The sequence below is a fragment of the Carassius gibelio genome, chromosome B6 (assembly GCF_023724105.1).
Source record: "Carassius gibelio isolate Cgi1373 ecotype wild population from Czech Republic chromosome B6, carGib1.2-hapl.c, whole genome shotgun sequence".
Lineage (NCBI taxonomy): Eukaryota > Metazoa > Chordata > Actinopteri > Cypriniformes > Cyprinidae > Carassius > Carassius gibelio.
In genome coordinates, this window is record NC_068401.1 from 5,724,378 (window position 1) to 5,744,472 (window position 20,095).

At 37.7% G+C, this 20,095-nt stretch overlaps 2 protein-coding genes across 2 annotated transcripts in view; one reads left to right on the forward strand and one right to left on the reverse strand.

The window, feature by feature from the left end:
* Positions 1-188: 188 nt before the first annotated feature.
* LOC127959349 (solute carrier family 2, facilitated glucose transporter member 1) lies at positions 189-19,027 on the reverse strand. Its single transcript, XM_052558458.1, has 10 exons — positions 18,669-19,027; positions 7,326-7,421; positions 5,334-5,494; positions 4,935-5,175; positions 4,687-4,849; positions 4,407-4,594; positions 4,187-4,291; positions 2,838-2,939; positions 2,504-2,707; positions 189-2,418 (listed from the first exon to the last, which is right to left on the reverse strand). Exons 1-10 carry the CDS (start codon positions 18,681-18,683, stop codon positions 2,221-2,223), a joined length of 1,473 nt encoding a protein of 490 aa, XP_052414418.1. The 5' UTR covers positions 18,684-19,027; the 3' UTR covers positions 189-2,220.
* Positions 6,212-20,095, forward strand: part of LOC127959346 (polyhomeotic-like protein 2) — a 58,872-nt gene continuing 44,988 nt past the window's right edge. The window contains exon 1 of the mRNA XM_052558456.1: positions 6,212-6,338. The gene's annotated coding sequence lies outside the window, so the exon portion shown is untranslated. The remainder of the gene's footprint in view (positions 6,339-20,095) is intronic.

Genomic DNA, 20,095 nt, shown 5'->3' on the forward strand with positions numbered 1-20,095 from the left:
TCTCGAGGGTCTTGATTTCTGACAGTGGTTATTGTAGGCCTTCTAAATAACTCGCCAGTTTCAGTTTGATCAAAGTTGTATCGGGTGTGTTTGATTAATCAGAACCACTTGTTGGAAACCCCAGTGCTACAGCTACCCACACCGATCCTCAGTTCAATCACAAAAACAGATTTTTTTTTCTAACAATTTTATTTCCATAACAGAAGTAAAACTGAAAGCAAAAAAACTAAATAAATTAGGTGAACTAATAAATACAGTATGGTAAACAAAAAAAGGTAAGGTGTTTACACTGTCTTACAGTATTTACTACCATGATAGTGCATTAAAGAAAAGAAATCTATTCTACATTATAAAAATAGATGAAAACGGTACAGCTATTAAAATCACACTATAAAACTACAATTTCTTAGACATAAAATTCACCTATTTTACATTCATTATTTACAGTTACAATCAACAAACTCTCCATATGCTTTAAAATATTTCTTTCTTTGACAATTCCACACAACACACATCAGTGATTTCAGTGGGACACGCTCATTCTGAGAGTTCACACGTACATGCATATGATCTGAAACACACACACACTCGTGTCTTTCTGATGTGTACAAAATCTCAAACACTCGTATGGAATGCTGTGAGGGTGAACATGTATTCAGGATGCTGGTGTTGAAACAGAAATTAATTTGACCTGTTTGTATTGCTGGCCAAATATCTCATGCACACACTCAAACTGCACTAAAAAGTAAAAAAAAAAAAAAAAAAACTAATTTACAGGTGTCTGATATGTCTAAAAAGTGACAAATAATATAGGTGATTTATTAGATGTGAATAGCAAGCATTTAGGTTTTTTACCTAAAAACTATAATTTATTCTAAAGTTTAAAAACCGCATTTGACGACTGATGTGCGTAAAAATCTCAAATACTTACTGTATGCATGAACTATCAAGGGTGAACATACTAGGTTAAAAAAGAAAACTACGAGTCTGAAAAAATGACAAGGCACATTGGAGCCAGGCATACTGTGTTTCCAAACGTGTCTGTCAGAGCAAGCTGAACAGCAGACACATGGTTTGTACTAACAGCATCATCAATGGTCTGATGAAGAAGAGGAAGAGGAAGGCTGTTCAGTGCACTCTAATCATGCCACGAGTCACAGTGCATTTTGGTCGCTCTCCGTGTTTCCCCAACTCGATAATTTCCCCTCAACTGGAGGGATTCGACTGTGCAAAACGCATAAACTACTGACATCTGAACTATTACTCATGAGTGACATTATGAATGTCAGATATTTGCTGTACTTTATGATCAACATTCACTTGCACTGATGCTAATACTTTGATTGAAGAGAACATCTGATTGTGCATTATAAAGTGACGACCTTTCATTAAAAAGTTGGGTTGATGTAATATTCAGTGACAAGTAACATCATGAAACGACTTCGAAATGTTCTGTTTGTCTCCCCCTGGAGTGATCATAACTAACTGCATTTCATAGAGCAAGAGAATTTGTTACAAAATATAAATGCATTTAAACGCATCTTGAAAAGCTAGAACAGAAGACATTGACATGAATATAGGGACAAAATATCTTGTAATGAGTAAAAAAAAAAAAAAAAATGCTTGTTATGCAGAAGTTAAATGTACATACATGTATGACGTCATATTGTTTCAATGGATGACATCATATAGGGCTTTTAGTTAAACTGTATTTTTAGGATAAAAAAAAAAATATATATATATATATATATATTTTTTTTTAAGCTAATCTAACTTCGACTTGTCAAGGCCACACACCTTTTATATTGGAGATACAGTTATATGGAATACAGTACTGAATTGTCAATCTGCATATGTTTGGCCTTTGGGTTTGTGACATCAACAGTGTCACGGTTCGGTCAGGAGTGACCGGAAGACCATCAATTTTTTACTCACATTGCACAGCAAAAGTAACAGTTTAGAAAAACATAAAACCAAGTTAGACAAGGCTAAAGCGATTCCAACGCAAAATACATCACCTCAAACGATTATCTTTCTGATAAAAGGAATATGATGCCTACTCTCACTCCCTGCCTTTCAAACTAAGGTGTATCAGGGACTAAGAGACGAGTGCAGCCGTGGCAAGGAGGAAATGTTTGATTGACAGCCTGCTGACCCCTTCTCCTCAGTAGTTGCATGCAGATCAGTGATCGGTGAGGAAGGCGGGGCTGAAGGAGGGGTTTAAAGTTGAGAGTCCGCCCCCAGGCTGTTGAGCTCCTCGGGCGAGTACTTCTCAGCCCCTGATGCTGTCTGGCGGAAACCTGCGGAGATTTCATCGAACGTCCGGCCCTTGGTCTCTGGGACTTTGAAGTAGGTGAAGATGAAGAAGCACAGTAGAAATACGGTGAAGATGATGAACACGTACGGCCCACAGAGCTCCTGTTAAAGCACAGAGAGAATAAAGTTAACCCAGCCAGATACAAACGTGTCTGTTTTCTTGAGATAATTATCCCTGGCCTCTTACCTCCACATACTGGAAGCCCATGCCCACGATAAAGTTCGCTGTCCAGTTGGAGAATCCAGCAACAGCAAAAGCAGAGGGTCTTGGGCCTTGACTGAACAGTTCTGCCACAATGAACCATGGGATGGGGCCCGGTCCGATCTCAAAGAAGGCCACGAATCCAAAGATTGCTATGATGCTAATGTAGGACATCCAGTCATACTTTTCCTGTTAGAGAGAAGGGCAATAAAGCCGTGAGATCAAATATATTATAAACCTTTAGACCTCAAGGATGACTATTTGCATGATTAGTAACTCTAAACATGGACACCATGGCAGTGAAATATTATTTACATACCAGCAAGGCAAGAGCGATGGTCATCAGTACAGCAGATCCAGCCATTCCCATCAGTCCCAAGAGGTGCAGAGACCTGCGGCCCGCTCGCTCTACCACAAACAGCTGTGTAACAATACCAGATCATATTAATATGATGCAAAACCACGATTAATACTTGCTCATCATTTAATAACTGTCTGAATGAATAATTATCAGAAGAGTCAGCAAAGTCTTAAAATGTAAACTAATTAACCTATTAACTTGTCACCCCGTCCCGTATACGGGACACCTACGTTGACTATACTATATTACAATCAAATCTAATCTAATCTTGACAAACTATATATCGTTGGAAAGGTCTAAGACTCCCAAATATATATTTTACCAATATGTTTTGTAAAAAATTATGTAGGAAAAGTAATAGATGAATTTATGACAAGAGTGCACCCTCAGAAATCTACATTACAAAAGGAGCTTTGACCTTTGTTTAAAAAAAAAGACTTCCTCGTTGCCTTTTTCTCTATCACATTTTAGAAATCATCAGAAGTTATATATCACTTGAAAACATTAAATCTCAAAATTCATCCTTCAAAACCCATTTTAAAATCAGACATTGCATTACCATGTAAATGGCACATCAAAATCATGTTGCAAAATGTTTTCAGTCATGAATTATTAAAATTTAGGTTTGTATCATGCACATTCATGTCTATCTTCAAAAACGTGTTAACAGTGACAGAGTGACAGTTAACAGGTTAAATGTAAATAAATTGTGTGTAAAAAAAATCAAATAATAATAAAGATTTAAATACATTTTATTACACTTTCGTTATGGATTTTATACATCATATATCAGAAATTTATAAAGAGTATATATAAATGAATGAAAATTCAATGTATGGCATTTATTTATTTTAAATATTTACTTAAAAAATATTAAATATCATACAATACCCATTACCTGGGCACATTTTCAGTTAGTTCAACACGGAGTGAATTTTGAGTGAAATTATGTAAAATAATAACAATGCTTAAATTGTAGTAAACGTAAATTCACTATTCGTTTGCGTTAGCAGCGCAAAAGGTTGTGGGTTTGATTCCCAGGGAACACATGTTGGCTAAAATTTTTAGCCTAAATGCACTAAGTCTACTAATATATATATATATATATATATATATATATATATATATATATATATATATATATATATATATATATATATATACACACACACACACACACACACACACACACACACACACACACACACACATATATATATATATAATTAATAAAATATGCTATGTAAATAAATCAATAATTGTTGTATTCTGTTCATGCTGATGTCTGTTTGCATACCCATACTCACCGACACAACAGTGAAAGCTGTGTTGACGACTCCTGCTCCAACAGTGGCATAAACCGGCTGCTGCACACCGGCCCTCTCGAAGATCTTTGTGGAGTAGTAGAATACCTACACAACCATGTGTAAACACCAGTTAGTCATGAAAATCAAGTTTATATAAAAGGTACAGGCCCAAGGTTTGTCTTAGTTGTAGTAGTAAACGTGTGCGTGTGCAGGTGCTCACAGCATTGATTCCAGACAGCTGCTGGGACAGCTGCAGCATGATGGCTATAGCGATGGGCTGTCGGTAGAGCGGAGAGCGGAACAGTTCAGGAATGGTCACTTTCTTCTCTCTCTTCATCTGTCTGCTCTCCTCCTTCATCTCCTGCATGTCTGTGCTCACATCTGTGGTTCCACGCAGCTTTTTAAGCACTACAGGCAAATGAAAACATTAGTTTACACAGATGAAAACATTCCTACGCTGGATGAATGGAGATGTTTAGGTGCTGTGGGTCTGTGCTCACCTGCTCTGGCTTTGTCTTCCTCGTTGCGGATGATGAGGAGAAATCGTGGGCTTTCGGGGCAGAAGGGCAGTAAACAGCACTGCGCCAGGGCTGGGATAAAGGTAAAGCCAAGGAGGAACGGCCACATGGTGGCATTACCCATGACTACGTCCATACCAAAGATCTACAATACAATAAACGGCACATAAATATGGAGAAACACCCAAATGGTGACTAAAGCAGCAATAACTTCCCGAGTATGTATGTACCTGAGCCATTAGGATGCCAACAACAATTCCCAGCTGATGAAGGGTGCCCAGGGCTCCTCTGAGGGCTGTGGGGGACACTTCACCCACATATATGGGCACAAAGCCAGTGGTCAGACCGGAGTAAAGGCCCACCACGAACCGCCCAATAATGAGCATCTCCCAGGATGCCCCAATCTTAGAGAAGCCCATCAGTGCTGCAGCGACAAAAGCCAGGACATTGGCCATGAGCATGGAGTTCCTCCTGAAATGAGAAAAATAGAACGAGATTTAGAATACAACATTAACATCAACAGAAACAAGGAATTATACAAGGAAAAGTATACAAGGAATTTTAAAAATGTAAAAGACAATGCCATAGTTAATGTTAAAACAATATCAGTGGTTACAACTGTATTTCACCTTCCAAAGCGGTTGACGAACAGCCCGACGGAGAAGGATCCAATGATGCCACCCACAGAGAAGATGGCCACAGACAGAGACCACAGGGTAGTCAAGGTTGTTTTTGAGATGCTTTCCTTATATCGATCAAACCATGTCTCATTGAGGAAGTTCTCAATGATCTACAAGACAAATAGAGTCACTTATTACCAAGGTTGATATAGTTACTAAAACTGAGACTTCCTTGAAATAAGACAAATGTTTACTCATTTTATTTTAGTTTAAGATGATTTTTTTAAATTGCAAAAACTATATAGGACTTTACAGGAAAACAAAAATATACAGGGATATACAGAGGGGGGGGGAAACACTACTAACAACAAAATTACAAACAACAAAAAGAAAAAGAAAATGGAAAATATAAAACTAAAAACTGATTCAAAATATGAAAAAAACATGACTGCTTATGACTGCACATAATTTACAGCAAAAACCTATTCTTTATATATTATATAGTTATTGTTATAATTCTGACAATGTAGTTAAGAGGTTTTGTTTTTGTTAATAAAAATCTGAGAGCAAAACATCAAAATTTGAATCATCAAAAAATTGTTTAAATCACATAAAGTATTCTGACTCTTAATCATTAAAGTGTGACTCTTAATATATATATATATATATATATATATATATATATATATATATATATATATATATATATATATATATATATATATATATATATTAATTTTTAATTGTAAATTTAATTCTTTACTTTTTATTTATTTATTTTACGTCAAGACTAACATATTAACAAAATGTAAGTTCTGGAGATTATTGTTGTACTGAGCACTTGTGTCCAGCAGGTGGCACGGTCTCGTTCAGTGTTAGGTAACAAGGTTTTATGATGGAAACCGAGACCCATGGAGAGAGTCCGATTTCTCTGGGATCTTTGCGTCCCTGTGACTGTCTGCTGTGGAGTTAAAAGGAATGTCCCCCAGTAAGATTCAAGCTGCGTTATTAAGGGTAAGAAATTAAGTTTGTTCTGTATAATCCGTTGGCTCATTGAGGTCAGGAAGCCAGTTCTCTGTACTACTTCCTGTCTCTCCTTTCTCGTCATCAGCTGTCTGACACCTTAATTATGCAAAAAGCCCTCCAGCACACCAGCATGACTAATATCATTCATGGTTAAAGTCATGTGCCTCAAGGTCATTATACAAACCTGTTACGCAACACCTATTTGTTTGTTTTTATAGATTCACTATTAGAGTTGTCCACAGTCCCAATCCACTGCCAGTGTATGAAAAAAGAAAGCCAAATGGGTTTGGAAAAACAATGAGAGTGACAAACAGATAAAATTGTTCATTCTGATGAGACCTTTAAAGGATTATTATCCGAATGTATTCCTGCATTGAGGAGTGCAGAAAGCTACACCCGGTCAGAAATAATACAGCCTATTCATTGAGGAGTTTCACGCTAGATAGTGCATTATAACACAGTATAGTCTTGCTGATTTGCGAGTGCAGTCTCAGTAAGGGACTGTGGACAACGGCAGTAATCTTATCGAAGCGATTATTTATAGAGAGGGTCTGCGTCAGACCCACACCCACACATCTTACTCCTACTAAGGCATCAGCACAGCCCTATCTCATTTGCTAAAACCATTTACATCCTAGTTTAACAAATGTCTGAACAAGCTGTGCTATTTGTGTGAGACAGTTAGTCACTTATTATTTAACAAATGTAAATTGCCTTATAATATGTGAATGAAAGGCAAAATCTCTCCGAGGAGATGTATAGAGTAACTCTGCAGTGCCTCTGGAGTTTAGGACAGGAGACATTTGTGTTATGTTGATGTGCGTGTGTCTACTGACAGACATGGATTTGGAAACAGCTGCAGCAGTACAGACTGAGTGAAGGGGCAGCTTTTGATAATGTCAAAGTTCAAAGGCACACCTGGGATACTGGGGTGAACAGAGTTTGTGCATGTGTTCGTATGTGCTCGTCACTCACCTTTTGCGGGGCATTGATGACACCCGTGTTGTAGCCGAACTGAAGGGAGCCGATCACAGCCGTCCCGACAGTCAGCATCAGCGGCAAGGTCAGTTGCTGTTGAGGGAAGAATATAACAGAGTGAGTCATTTTGTGCTACTCAATTAATTATTTTGAATCTCCATCATCTCTCAATGTCCAATATAGCTCTATTAAACTCAGGACAAAAGTGAAGATTGGCCAGACCTGACTGCAATAATCTGAACTATTCTCAGAGGAGTGGCGACCTATTGTTTGACATTCTGATAAGTGTCATGGTAGCTGTAGAGCTTGTTTTCATTCTGTACTTCCTTAAAATTGAAAAACAGCACATCATTTTAGCCAAACTGTGCTAACTGCTAGGCTACCGCTCAGATGACAACGGTTGTCTCACAGCTGTTTGAGAGTCTTTTGTCCGAAAGATTAAAAAAGAACCATATACATATTTATTCTCCAGTATTCTCAAAAGAATTCTATTGTTTCAAATTCCAGCATCACCCCCTACCTGGAGGACTTTAAAGATTTGTGTTGTGCAAAATGCCAAGCATTTCCTTTGCTTTTTAATACAATAGAAGTATTCACTCGCACGGATGACCTCCTGAGAGGTTTTGTTTATATGTCTGAAGATTTGAAAGATTTATTTTAATAAATTTTTAAGGGAAGTGCTCAGAGAATAAATAACTTTCCTCATTCCTACGGGGGGGGGGGGAAACAAGCTGAATTAGATTTGTTTTCAGACTGGTTGGTTTAAAAATGACTGGACAAAATGTGCTGAAATATGTTTGCAACCCAGGAAACTTTGAGGGTAAAAGGGAACTGAAAGTTCATTAAATCAGTATCGTCTGATAATGCAATGCTACTTAGTCATTCGTGAGTAAATCAAATTATATTATAATAAAAATAATAATAAAGAATAAGAATACAAGAAAAAAAACATTATTGATACAAATAAGATTTTTTTTTACAAATGTGATTTAGGATTTAATATTGTTCTACATTATTGTCATTAACTTAAGCAAATAATTTACTTACTACAAAAAAAACAGAGGAGGTTTAATTATCATGAAAATACATGTCACAGTGCAAAGATGGAGTCTTCAGGTACAGAAATAGCTTTTATTTTCTTATAAAAATATAATTACCTATTTTTAGAGGTAAAATTTGACTGGGAAATGAAAGGGTTCACATGATTCAGTCTCTTACTATATTTGTTTCAACATTATCAACCCAAGTTTGGGTGAAATGACATTAGAGCGAGGCTGTGCCTCTTGACCTGAAACAAACTGTTCCTGCAAACTACAAAGACTGAACCCGAACTTGTGAAAGTCTATGATGCAAGTCTATTAGACTACCTATTATACAAAAACAAAAATCACTGGATTGGATTATTCACATGGAGAGGATCTCGGATGGACATTTTCTTCCACATGGTAAACCATCCACATCTTTAAAACAACATCATCTAAAGCTTGCTGTTTAGTTTCCTGTTTAAAAGCCACTTGACCCATAAGCCAAGCCTTTAACAGCTTTGAAAATATGAATGTCTGATGACAAACTCACGCTCAAATACTGTTGTTGCATCATTGATACATACAGAACTCAAAAAGAGCCTCGAGCACTCCTTAAAATAAAGTTTACTCAAACCTGAAAGACATAGCATCAACAGGTTCTACACTTTTTGTATTCTTTTTAAGGAAATCAACCTAAAAAGTAATTACTTAAGAATTTTAGAGTCTAAATTTGAAAATGGGATCTGTTAAAGTTCTCTGATTCATTTAAAAAGCTAAAAGAACTCTAAAAAGAAGCTTTAAATGTCAGGCTGTTCTTATTCGAGCTAGCATTTAGCATGCTAGATGAGACTATAAACAGAAAATAAACTGAAAATTTTTAAAGCTTGTATTCCACTTTTTTTTAAGTGATGAGAAAGCAGTTGTTGACTCCTTTCATTTGCACACGCATGCATATTGTGTACACTCCTCTGCACAAGACACAAGAGCTTACAGGAGGAGTGAAGTGGACACACCCCTTCACTTCATGTTGGTGTACAGAGCCTGCATTTCAACAGAGGTCATGACTATGCTGTTTAACCAGCCCTGAAACAGGAAGCCAAATACACACAATCACAAAACCTCTAGGAGGTTTTTCAATATTCATTCTGTAGTTTAAATGAAGTCAGAATCACACGCATAGGAACATGTTAACCAAGCCAAGGCCGCACAAATGAAAAGGCAACAAACAGTAGCCTCGTCACAACTGACTTCATTCAGGAGTTAACTACATCCTTCCTGCTATTGAAACATTAGTTCTGATGGCAAACACAACTCAGAACAGATGCAGGGAGAGGGTCTGTATCTCTTTAAGAAAGATGAAACCTCGAATTATGAAAGATTTGGCCCTCGGTCTCACTTGAGGGTAGGGTGTTGGTTTGGCTATGAAACCTTTCTCTTGAGATTCCTTCCTTTACCCTATACTACTACGCAGACATGCCTAGTTACACACTGAATACCTGTAACTACATGAACACGGAGTAAAAAGATATATAAAGTCAGCCTGTCCCTCTCCACAAAATATATTAATGTGTGTTTTACTTGGACAATTTTGTAAAAGTTATAATGGTTAATGGTTTAGGTGCTACATATGAAAATAATTTTAGCTTTGTCATTCTGAATTCATGCCACTCACACCATAAACAGTCACACCTTTCTGCTGATACACATACTGATAGTTGACTGGGACACATATTTTGCCTCAAGGCTTTCATTCTATGTAAGTGTATTATATTGAGGTTAGGGCAAAGTTAGGACTTATTTTCGCTGTTCAAATAATAAGAGTGAAAATTAACTATTTTAAATGTCACCATTGCATAAAATAATAAAGTGAGAAGAAGATTACATGAACAGTAGAGGCAAAATAACTTGTTCATTTCCTGTAGAAAAAAATGCAAACACAATTTTCCACAACAGGCAATTGGATGCTGGCTCTGTTGTAGCAACCAAACTGGCATGCAAATAAACCTCGCTATTCATTGAGACATTTTTCTGGGGGGGGGGGGGGGGGGGGGGGCTCTGAGTTACATAACATTTGAACTGATCTTCGCATTCCTTAAGACATTTAACGCCTTAGATTCTAGACTACAGCTGATGCTGAAGCTGGGTTAAAATTGCTTTGATTAAATTTTTTTATACATTGTATTTTACATGAAAAAAAATTGAATTATACGTTTTATTTTGATTTAATTTTACCCTCTCAAAAAAGTGTGTCTTTGAGTGCTAAAATAAAACGAGGTTTAGTAAATAAATCCACGGAATGCCAAACTGCGAGACAACTATGTATTGCATAGACAATACCAGACAAATGAAAGATCACACAGCAGCAACTTAAATGCAAGACAAATAAGGGCCATAACGATGAATACCCGTGTAAATTAAATGAATTACCGTGACAACTAAAGAGTGGCGGGAAAACTGAACAATAGGAAGACATGGGACTGAAGAAAACCAATGACAAGTCCATGAAAACACAACTAAGTCCAGGATAAAACTAAACAGAACTGTGACATAACGCCCCCTCCTGGAAGGCGCGACCTTGCGCCGCTGATGAAGAGGTAAGGAAGGGATGGTGGGGGCTTTGGAGGAGTGTGAGGAGTTGGAGAAGGGCTGGAAAGGAGGAGCAGGCAGAGGGGTGGTGAGAATAGGCAGGCAGATAGGCAGAAACTCCATGGTGGCACAGATGGTGGGATAGGGCTGGGCAATATAACAATATTTAAAATACGTCGAGATATTTTTTAAACACAATATGGATTTTGACATATCGTATATATCGATATAGTGTTTTTATTTAATTCTGATTCCGCCACTTTGCTTGTTTGCCTTCTCTGTGTTGTGTTCGCCCCCGCCTCCTTGATTTTGTTCCCCCTCCACTCGCATGTTTTCTCATTGAACATGGCGTCATCCGCAACCACCCCGGAACTAGTCTCAAAAAAAGGGCAATTGTATCCATTATATGGAGATACTTCGGTTTTAAGGCGTCGGACAAACAGCAGGCAGATGTCTACTGTAGGGCCCTATGATTTTCCGCAATGCAGAAAACACATTTGTCAAATTTTGAATTAATTAATCAAAAGTAGGTCATTGCACTCACATCAAATCGCGATATGGACTAATATCTGTAAATACATTTATGGTGGGAGCAACCATAGGAGCATTGATGGGAGTTGTGGCCCGATGTTGCAGCCCCAGAATTCAGCAAGAATGACGGAGTCTATGGAGGAAGGAGCCTAGGTGTTTTCCGCATGGCCGACAACATCTGCAGGATGACCGAAGGAGACAGAGCTGATGTGAGGGGATCCCAGGGCAACGACAGAGAGTTTATGGAACCAAGCGACAACGCTGGCACTAAAAACCTAGGTGGAGCCGTGGTGACGAGCATCCGAGGTGGCGCCTGAGTGCCCGAGGAATAAGGCTGAGCTGGTGTGACCGAGGACTGAGGTGTAGTCATAGGGAAGGAGGAGCACACCGAAGCCGTAGGGGTGGAGAGACAGATCACAGCGGAGGGCTTGTAATTCCGTGGCACAGGCAGAGGGATGACTGAACAAGGTGGAGCCGGAGGGACAATGGAACCCAGTGAAGTCGTAAGGCTGAGGGTCTCTGGTGGATCCGAGGGAGGGAGGAGCCATGGTGAAACCGAAAGGTTGACGGGCCAAGGTGGATGGAAGGGATCAGAGGCCAGAGGCGGAGCCAAAAGATCCACTGACTCAACCGAGGCTGATGACTGCATGACCTGAGGCTTTACGTCCATGCAAGCCATCACTAGGGAAGACAAAGGGCTGCAGGCATCCAGCTGAGGAAGGGCTGGAGGACTGGCTGGGATTGGTGGTGGTCGTAGGAGAGTGAGGTTGGCTGGGATCCCAGATAATAATTTGCAGTTCATACCGGATGAAGAATCAGTCTTAGTGCTGGCTAAAACTGGTGGTGATGAAGAAAGTGTAGCAATATCAGGGTGGGGTAGGGTGGGAAGCAGTGCCTCTGTGTCCCAGACAATGAGCCAATCCTCCCCAGAATCAATGTCCACCAAAATTCCCACAGGGACGGCTGTTGCCGGCTCTCACCCCTGGTCAGACTTACATAGGGGCTTCGGCTCTTGTGAGAGGTTTTGGTGGGCTGTGCTCTGGGTCTGAGTTTGTGATGCCTGTGTGATTGGACAAGGCTGTTATCATCCTCCACTTCACCCACTGTGAACCTGGATCCATATGTCCACAGCGCAAAGTTAATAAGACTCAAGGGTCCAGCTGCGAGCATCGCGGGGCATGACAAAGCAGAGATCTTCATCCAGTCCACACCTAAATTCCTCCATTAGACAGACATCATCACAGGTGGCAAGATGGCAGATGTCGAGGAACTCCTCCACGTACACAGTTCCAAGACTCTACCCTGCTGGAACACAAACACTGTTCCTCCTTCCAGTAACTTGTTACCCCACGTAGGGGCAACATTAATGGAAGCAATGTCCATTGTTCTTCTCATTCTTTTGGGTCTGGTATTCTGTCACGAATATTCCAAGAATGAAGACAATGGTGAAAAGTAAACTAGGTTTATTAAATAAAGCCACAGAATGACAAACTGCGAGACAGCTGTGTATTACACAGACAATACCAGACAAATGCAAGATCATACAGCAGCAACTTAAATGCAAGACAAGTAAGGGCCATAACGATGAACAACAAAGTAAATTAAATGAATTACCATGACAACAAGACAAGAGTGGTGGGAAAACTGAACAAAAGGAAGTCACGTGATCATGATCAAGTCCATGAAAACACAACTAAGTCCAGGATGAAACTAAACAGAACCATGACAATAGCCTCATTAACATTAATACCAGTGGTGTGAGGATCTGTGCGTTTAGTTAAACAAACAACAAAAAAAAAGTATCTTGTAGCATGTTTTGTAGCAAAAGTATCATGAAATAAAGCCACAACAACACATCTATCTCTGATCAGGTAAAGAACACAATAAACTACATACTAAGGGTATAACAGTACACCTATTCTTACAGAAAATCTGTAAGAAAATCAAACTAAAATCAAACTTCCTGAGCGCAAGGAATTGTAGCTAGATTATTAATTTTATTGCAACGTAACATTGTCCTAAAATAGTTTTTTCAACGTGTACCACTTGCATAAACACTGCATCCGTAGGCATTATTATTCGTAGGGGTTGCCATTGTTGTTTCGCTTGCTGTGTGATGTCATAACTCGGAGTACATCGATCTAGTACGAGTTCACGGGTGGGAAGTCACGGGTTTGACTGCCATTCCAGTGCACTTTCACGGGATTAAGGTTGGAAAAACACGGGTTATGGGTTGCCTGGAACACGGCATAAGTCTTTTGTTATTTTAATTGTGATGACTTTTTGCTCACATTTAACAAAAACCCACCAATTCATGATTTCAAATTAGAAACAAATTTGAAAATGATGACATGCCAATCAGCTAATCAACTAAAGTCTTCAAAATGGTCTCTGACAATCATTGACACCCTTCACAAGGAACATAGGTCCCAAAAATTAATTGCCAATAAGCTGGCTGTTCACATGTTAACAAAGTTGAAAAGGGTAAAAAAAAAAAAAAAAAAAGTGTGGAAGAAAAAGATGCACAACCAACCGAGAGAACCGCAGCCTTATGAGGATTGTCTAGCAAACTGGATTCAAGAATTTTAGTAAACTTCACAAGGAATGGACTGATGCTGGGGTCAAGGCATCAAGAGAAAGATTTCTTTAGAATCCCTAATGGATTGGCTACAGTTGTCGTATTCCTCTTATTAAGCCACTCTTGTACCACAGACAATGTCAGAGGCGTCTTCCCAGGGCTAAGGACAAGAAGAACTGGACTGTTGCCCAGTGGTCCAAAGTCCTCTTTTCAGATGAGAGCAAGTTTTGTATTTCATTTGGAAACCAAGGTCCTAGAATCTGGAGGAAGGGTGAAGAAGTTCGTAGCCCAAGTTGCTTGTGTCCAGTGTTGTCTGTGATGATTTGGGGTGCAATGTCATCTGCTGTTGGTCCATTGTGTTTTTGGAAAACCAAAGTCACCGCACCCATTTACAAAGAAATTTTGGAGCACTTCATGCTTCCTTCTGCTGACCAGCTTTTTGAAGATGCCGATTTCATTTCCTCAGCAGTGCCACAAACTGATCACTTCCATGCCATCCCGAATTGAGCCAGTAATTAAAGCAAAATGAGCCCCTACAAAGTAATGAGTAGATGTACAGAAAATGAACATACTTTCCAGAAGGCCAACAATTCACTAAAAAATTTTTTTTTATTGGTCTTATGAAGTATTCTAATTTGTTGAGATGGAATTGGTCGGGTTTTGATAAATGTATGCCAAAAAGAACCAAAGGTTTAAACGACTTCTATTTTTTCATTTGTTATGCAATTGTGTGTGTGTGTGTGTGTGTGTGTATGTATGTATGTATATGTATGTATATGTATATATATATATATATATATATCTGTATATCATAGCTTTACTTACTCTGCACTTTTATGTATATAAAACACTATATTCTTGCACTTCTGGTTAGATGCTAACTGCATTTCATTAGCTCTGTACTTGTACTCTGCATAATGACAATAAAGTTGAATCTAATCTAATCTAATATATATATATATATATATATATATATATATATATATATATATATATATATATATATATATATATATATATATATATATATATATATATATATGCGTGTGTGTGTGTGTAAAGCCCTCTAACACTAGCTTGTTCTATTCTGTTTTGTTTTTATTTATTTAATTATCTAAAAACCCATGCTACGTGTCATCTGAAATGCATTCATAGCCGATGAGAATATTAAAATATATTATGCCTGCCGGACAAGCTTTGTTTGTTCTCCCAATAAACTATGGCACAACGATTCCCATCATAACTTCAATAACCTTATTATAAGCTGAACTAATCATTGTCTGTGCTGGCACTTACTGTCAATTCACCCATTTATTCTTCTATTTAATTTAATGGTTAATTAATAATCATGTATAACACACCTATGTTCATCTAGTTCTAACTTGTTCATTTGTCTGGTCTGGGTTAAACGTTTAGATTTTATCGGACTACTAAAACTTTTCAACACAATATTTTGTGCATTCTACATTATTTCTTACTTAAAGAAAGAAATATAGTTTTAAACAATGAAACAATAAATATACTGTTTAAAGTATTAGAACACTTTCTTGCTGGCAAACTTGATGTGTCAATGGGGAACTAACTTGCCACTAAAAATCACTCAAATCAACTGGGACTATTGGTGAGAAGGTATATTAGATCTGAGAAATCCAGTATTTGTCATGTCACTTTGGTTTTGCATTCCTATAACATTTTAACGAATTTAGTCAAATTAAGTGTCCAAATATATTTTGAACCAATTAATGATGAATATAGGCCTGCAAGATGAGGAAGATAAGCTGTCTGGTTCGTATTCAAGGAGAAGAGCCAGCAACAAAGATCTCTCTCTTTCTGCCTCTCTCTGAGGTGATGCTCTGACTGGCACGTCCTCTTTCTCAAGCAGCATCTACTTCTGTTAAGTCTGGGAGTCACTCCACTAATATCATGGTTTAACATAAGCCACTCACGACTACACTGAATTACTTTTACATACTGCAACACATAGATTTCTGTATTTTTTTGTCAGTGCTAACAATGCTATCCTTCACTGGAATGGGGCCACTCAAGGATTTAACCCTGCTGTATTAAAAACAATATTACATAACCTACAGTAAATGACCTCAAGCAAAAACTTTGCCATCTCTTTTAAATGTCTGGTATTAACAATAACTCCGCACCGATTCGCTCCTTGATTTTTCAAGGAAATAAATTACCTTACTAGAATTCTATCATACCATAATCCGATTCCGCTTAAAAATGCCTTTATTAGCACCCATTAGGCTGAAAGGACATTGACAGGGAAGTACATACAAGAGACGCAGTCATGCAGGGGTGAATAAGAAAATGAGACCAACCTGAGAGAGTGAAATAGAATTAAGTCTTTTGACAGTCTGCTTTAGGTTTAATCCTTAATCAAAAGCATTAAATGTCTTTCCAAAAATCGTAATTTCCGCTAAAAGCTTGTTAGTTCTGCTTGATACAGTACAGGTCAACTGTACACCTGCCCCCAATTACTTGATTTTAAGTTTGTTCTGGTGCTCAGCAGTCATTTTTCAACAGTTTGAAGAGATTAGATCAAATAACATGTTTTGAACCATATCTGAAATCTGAATAACACTGCCTTCGTACAAAGTATATGATGATAAAGATATCAAATCACGTCTCAAATTAATGTCTTTCTAACTCGGATGCCTTAATCTGGTTGGTTTAATGTTTTTAGCCAATAATATCCCACAGTCTTATGCATGCAGTTCAGTGACTGGAAGAATTAAAAGAATGAAATTCTTAAATTATCAGATCTTTACCTGGAAATAATCTTTGTTCAGTCATTAAATATTTGCTTGGTTATCTAGAATGCCTTGTAGATCATTAGATACAACATTGTGCCTGGGAAGTCTGTATGAAACAAATTTCCTGGTGAGATACATTCATAAAAGCAAAAATGCTTCCTTCAATTTAGAACACAACCACGGTATCTGGGGAAAAAGTAGTAGAAAATAAAGAGATAGAATGACAAAGTTGTCCTCCTACACAAATAATAGAAACCTGACAGGTGAGTGACAGGTGTGGCACTGCTGTCTATTCATACAAGAGAGTGATAAATGTACATTAAATGTCTAAGCAAGTTTTCTATGGTCGGTTGTAATATCTAAAACCTTCCCATCAAGCCTACGTTCTTCACATGTTGTTTAATATCAGAAGCTGGTTTGGTATGAAAAGACTAAGCACGAGGGATGTCTTAACAAACAACAATGCGTGTGCATGTTTCTCTGGCATTAGAGAGGCACGCAAGTGTGCACGTTGAATGAACAGCCCTGTACAACACAGGCAATATACTAGGCAGTGTGCTGGGAACGGGTCAATAACACGACCTTACTGGCGGGGTTATATTAAATGTTCCCTAGCTTGAAGCCAGTTGTAGCTCTCCTTTCCCTAGAGACATCTCCATTGTTTCCAGCACGTCAACCAAACACTAGACTACAACATAAAACAGCTGAATTTATTTCTTAATACTTTAGGTATAATTTAACTAAAGAAACTTGCTACATTTAGTATAAAACCAATGCATTTCAGTCATCTTCAATTCTAAAGCATCTCAATTTTTTTTTTCTTCTATGGTTTGCTTTATCATGACAAAAGAAAAAATAAAACCCTCAAGATCATGTAAAGATAGTGAGTGCAGGAAGACTGACAAGACACTTGATCTATCATGGGTTATCATTATGCAGCAGTGGTTAGGTTAGCCATGTATAACAGCCTACTAGTCACGTATGAGTCTCTAGATCTAGCAGTGTTAGTCACTAGTTTGGATGGTGCCCAAAATAAAGCCAGAGATGCCTTCAAATTAAAACATTATTATCAATTTTAAGGTGAATTTTAAGATGAATTTAGTCAAGAAATGCAAAAAGCAAACAAATGTATTATATAGAAAATAGTATATTTTGGATTTTTATAATGTTGTAATAAATGGTAATATTGTGTGTAAACCCAAAAATGCCAACAAAGTACTTGAAATTAAAGAAAAGAAAAAAGTAAAGAAACAAAAAAAAAAAACAGAAAAAAAAGAAAAGCGCTGGCCACTGATGGATTAAAGAGGGCACGTACACCACGGATCTCTGGCTGTGTGAAAACCCAGTATGTTACCTACAAAGACAGCACTTTAGGGCATCACAGGCGCCACCACTGATACCTAAAGATGTCTTAACAGGCAGCTCATTGTGCTACAGTGACGTAGCCAGAAAACGCGCTGCCCACAATTGCTGTCTATGTAGGCAGCTTAACTGGTTTTAGAACACGGCCTTTGTCTTCAAACAAACGAGTTCCTTGTATTGACTGATTAATTTCGATCCACACATACTAGTATTTAGGACACTAACGGGTTGACAAGTGTTCATCACAACTCTCTTACCCACCTGACAGCTCTCGTCACGTGGTACGGGTTTATTTTGGCTTTTTTTTTTGTCACGTAACTTGTTTGTCAACTTTTTTAGAGTTCGAGATTAAGGCTCGCGAGGCTATGCAGCAAACAGAACAACCAAACTACACAGAAATACCATTACAGACAAATAACATTTTCCACATAATGTCTTGTTAGGATATAATATGAAATAAACAAAGTTTTTTTGTTTGTTTTTGCGTTACCTTTCCGTCCCCCATCACGTCTTGTCAAATGTTCGATGTCGTCTCGACGTACGTTGACTCGGTTGAAACTTCGCCCTTTTCCCTCGGTTTTCCTCAGAATTCGACTTTTAAATAAAATGAACGATAAAAAACTATAAATAAATAAATATAGCTTCGCCAAGTACGGTGTAGCTTAAAAGGGAGACCTAGTAAATGGCTTCAGATGCCTCTCTTCAACCACTTCTGACAGCTCCTTAAGTTGTTAAATAAGTTTATTTCTTCCCCTTTTACTTATCTGGTCTATTTTAACAAAACTAAACTTATCAGCTCGGCCCGGTGAGTCTGAGATGCCGCCTGTGTTCACCGGGTATATGTATGACGCAACAAACTCGGGTGTGATGTGGGCTGGACGGGAATAGTGATCTGTGATTGGCTCATACCGAATGCGTAAAAGAGCGTGCAGAACTAACGTTACACATCAAGAATCATTCTTTTATAATAATAACTATAGTACGCTTCTGATTTAAAACGTATAAGAGTTAGCATGCCCTTGGAGAATGCAGTCAGTATTTCTGATAATATTTTAGTTTTACATTTTTTGTTTATTTTATTACCATTATTTTACAAACACGTGCATTTTAAAAACTCTTGATACAAACTTCATCAATATCCACTAAGCCACGATTCAGCAGTGTTAAAAATATGCTCTCATTAATGTTGAGTTGCGTTTCATAATAAGATTTTTCTAACTTAATAGACTAGAATAATATATAGAACAAAAATAATTGTGTGGCATGCTAAGAATATTTAGCAAATGCATCCCAAAATAGAACAAAAATACGGTTTCATTGCAGAAAATGCAGTGCATGATAGAAAATCTCTGATTCTTAAAAAAAATGTTTTGTTTTTTTAAGCGTTTGAGGAAGTGTGTAAGGAGAAAACTCTTCGCATAATCAAAATAGAAAGAAACCTTTCATGTTTTGTTCCTTTGAAATCTAATGAAAACAAAAGTAGGTACTGGCGACAGAAAAGTCTGGGTATCCAGGAAAAAGAAAACTAAAATACAAACAAAATGCTAATTATTGCTGTTATAATTGTTGCATCCTAATATTTTATAATGGCTTAACACCTTTTCTCAACTCTTAAACTTATTTATATAGCATAGTAAAAAAAAAAAAAAGATTCTAAAGATAAAAAAAAATACTGATCCCAGATCCACTCTAGGTTAAAGGTGTTGGCAAATAAATATAAACACATTTTTTTTTAAAGTCTTAGATATACAGGCTTATATGGCAGAATCATTATGCGAAGACATCATATCCTGCCAAGAGAGGAAACGGGTGTCCAGGTAACTATGTGCTGCATGGGCTGCCTACTCAGGACCCTTTGTACCAGATCAACGATTAAACCAGTCAGACTGAACAAGTGTTTGTAGAGAAGCTCAAAGA

Coding starts and splice junctions, on each gene's coding strand:
- LOC127959349 (XM_052558458.1), bottom strand. Junction 5,176..5,333: donor TTCGTCAACCGCTTTGGAAG/GTGAAATACAGT, acceptor TTCTCATTTCAG/GAGGAACTCCATGCTCATGG. Junction 2,708..2,837: donor CCATCGCTCTTGCCTTGCTG/GTATGTAAATAA, acceptor TCTCTCTAACAG/GAAAAGTATGACTGGATGTC.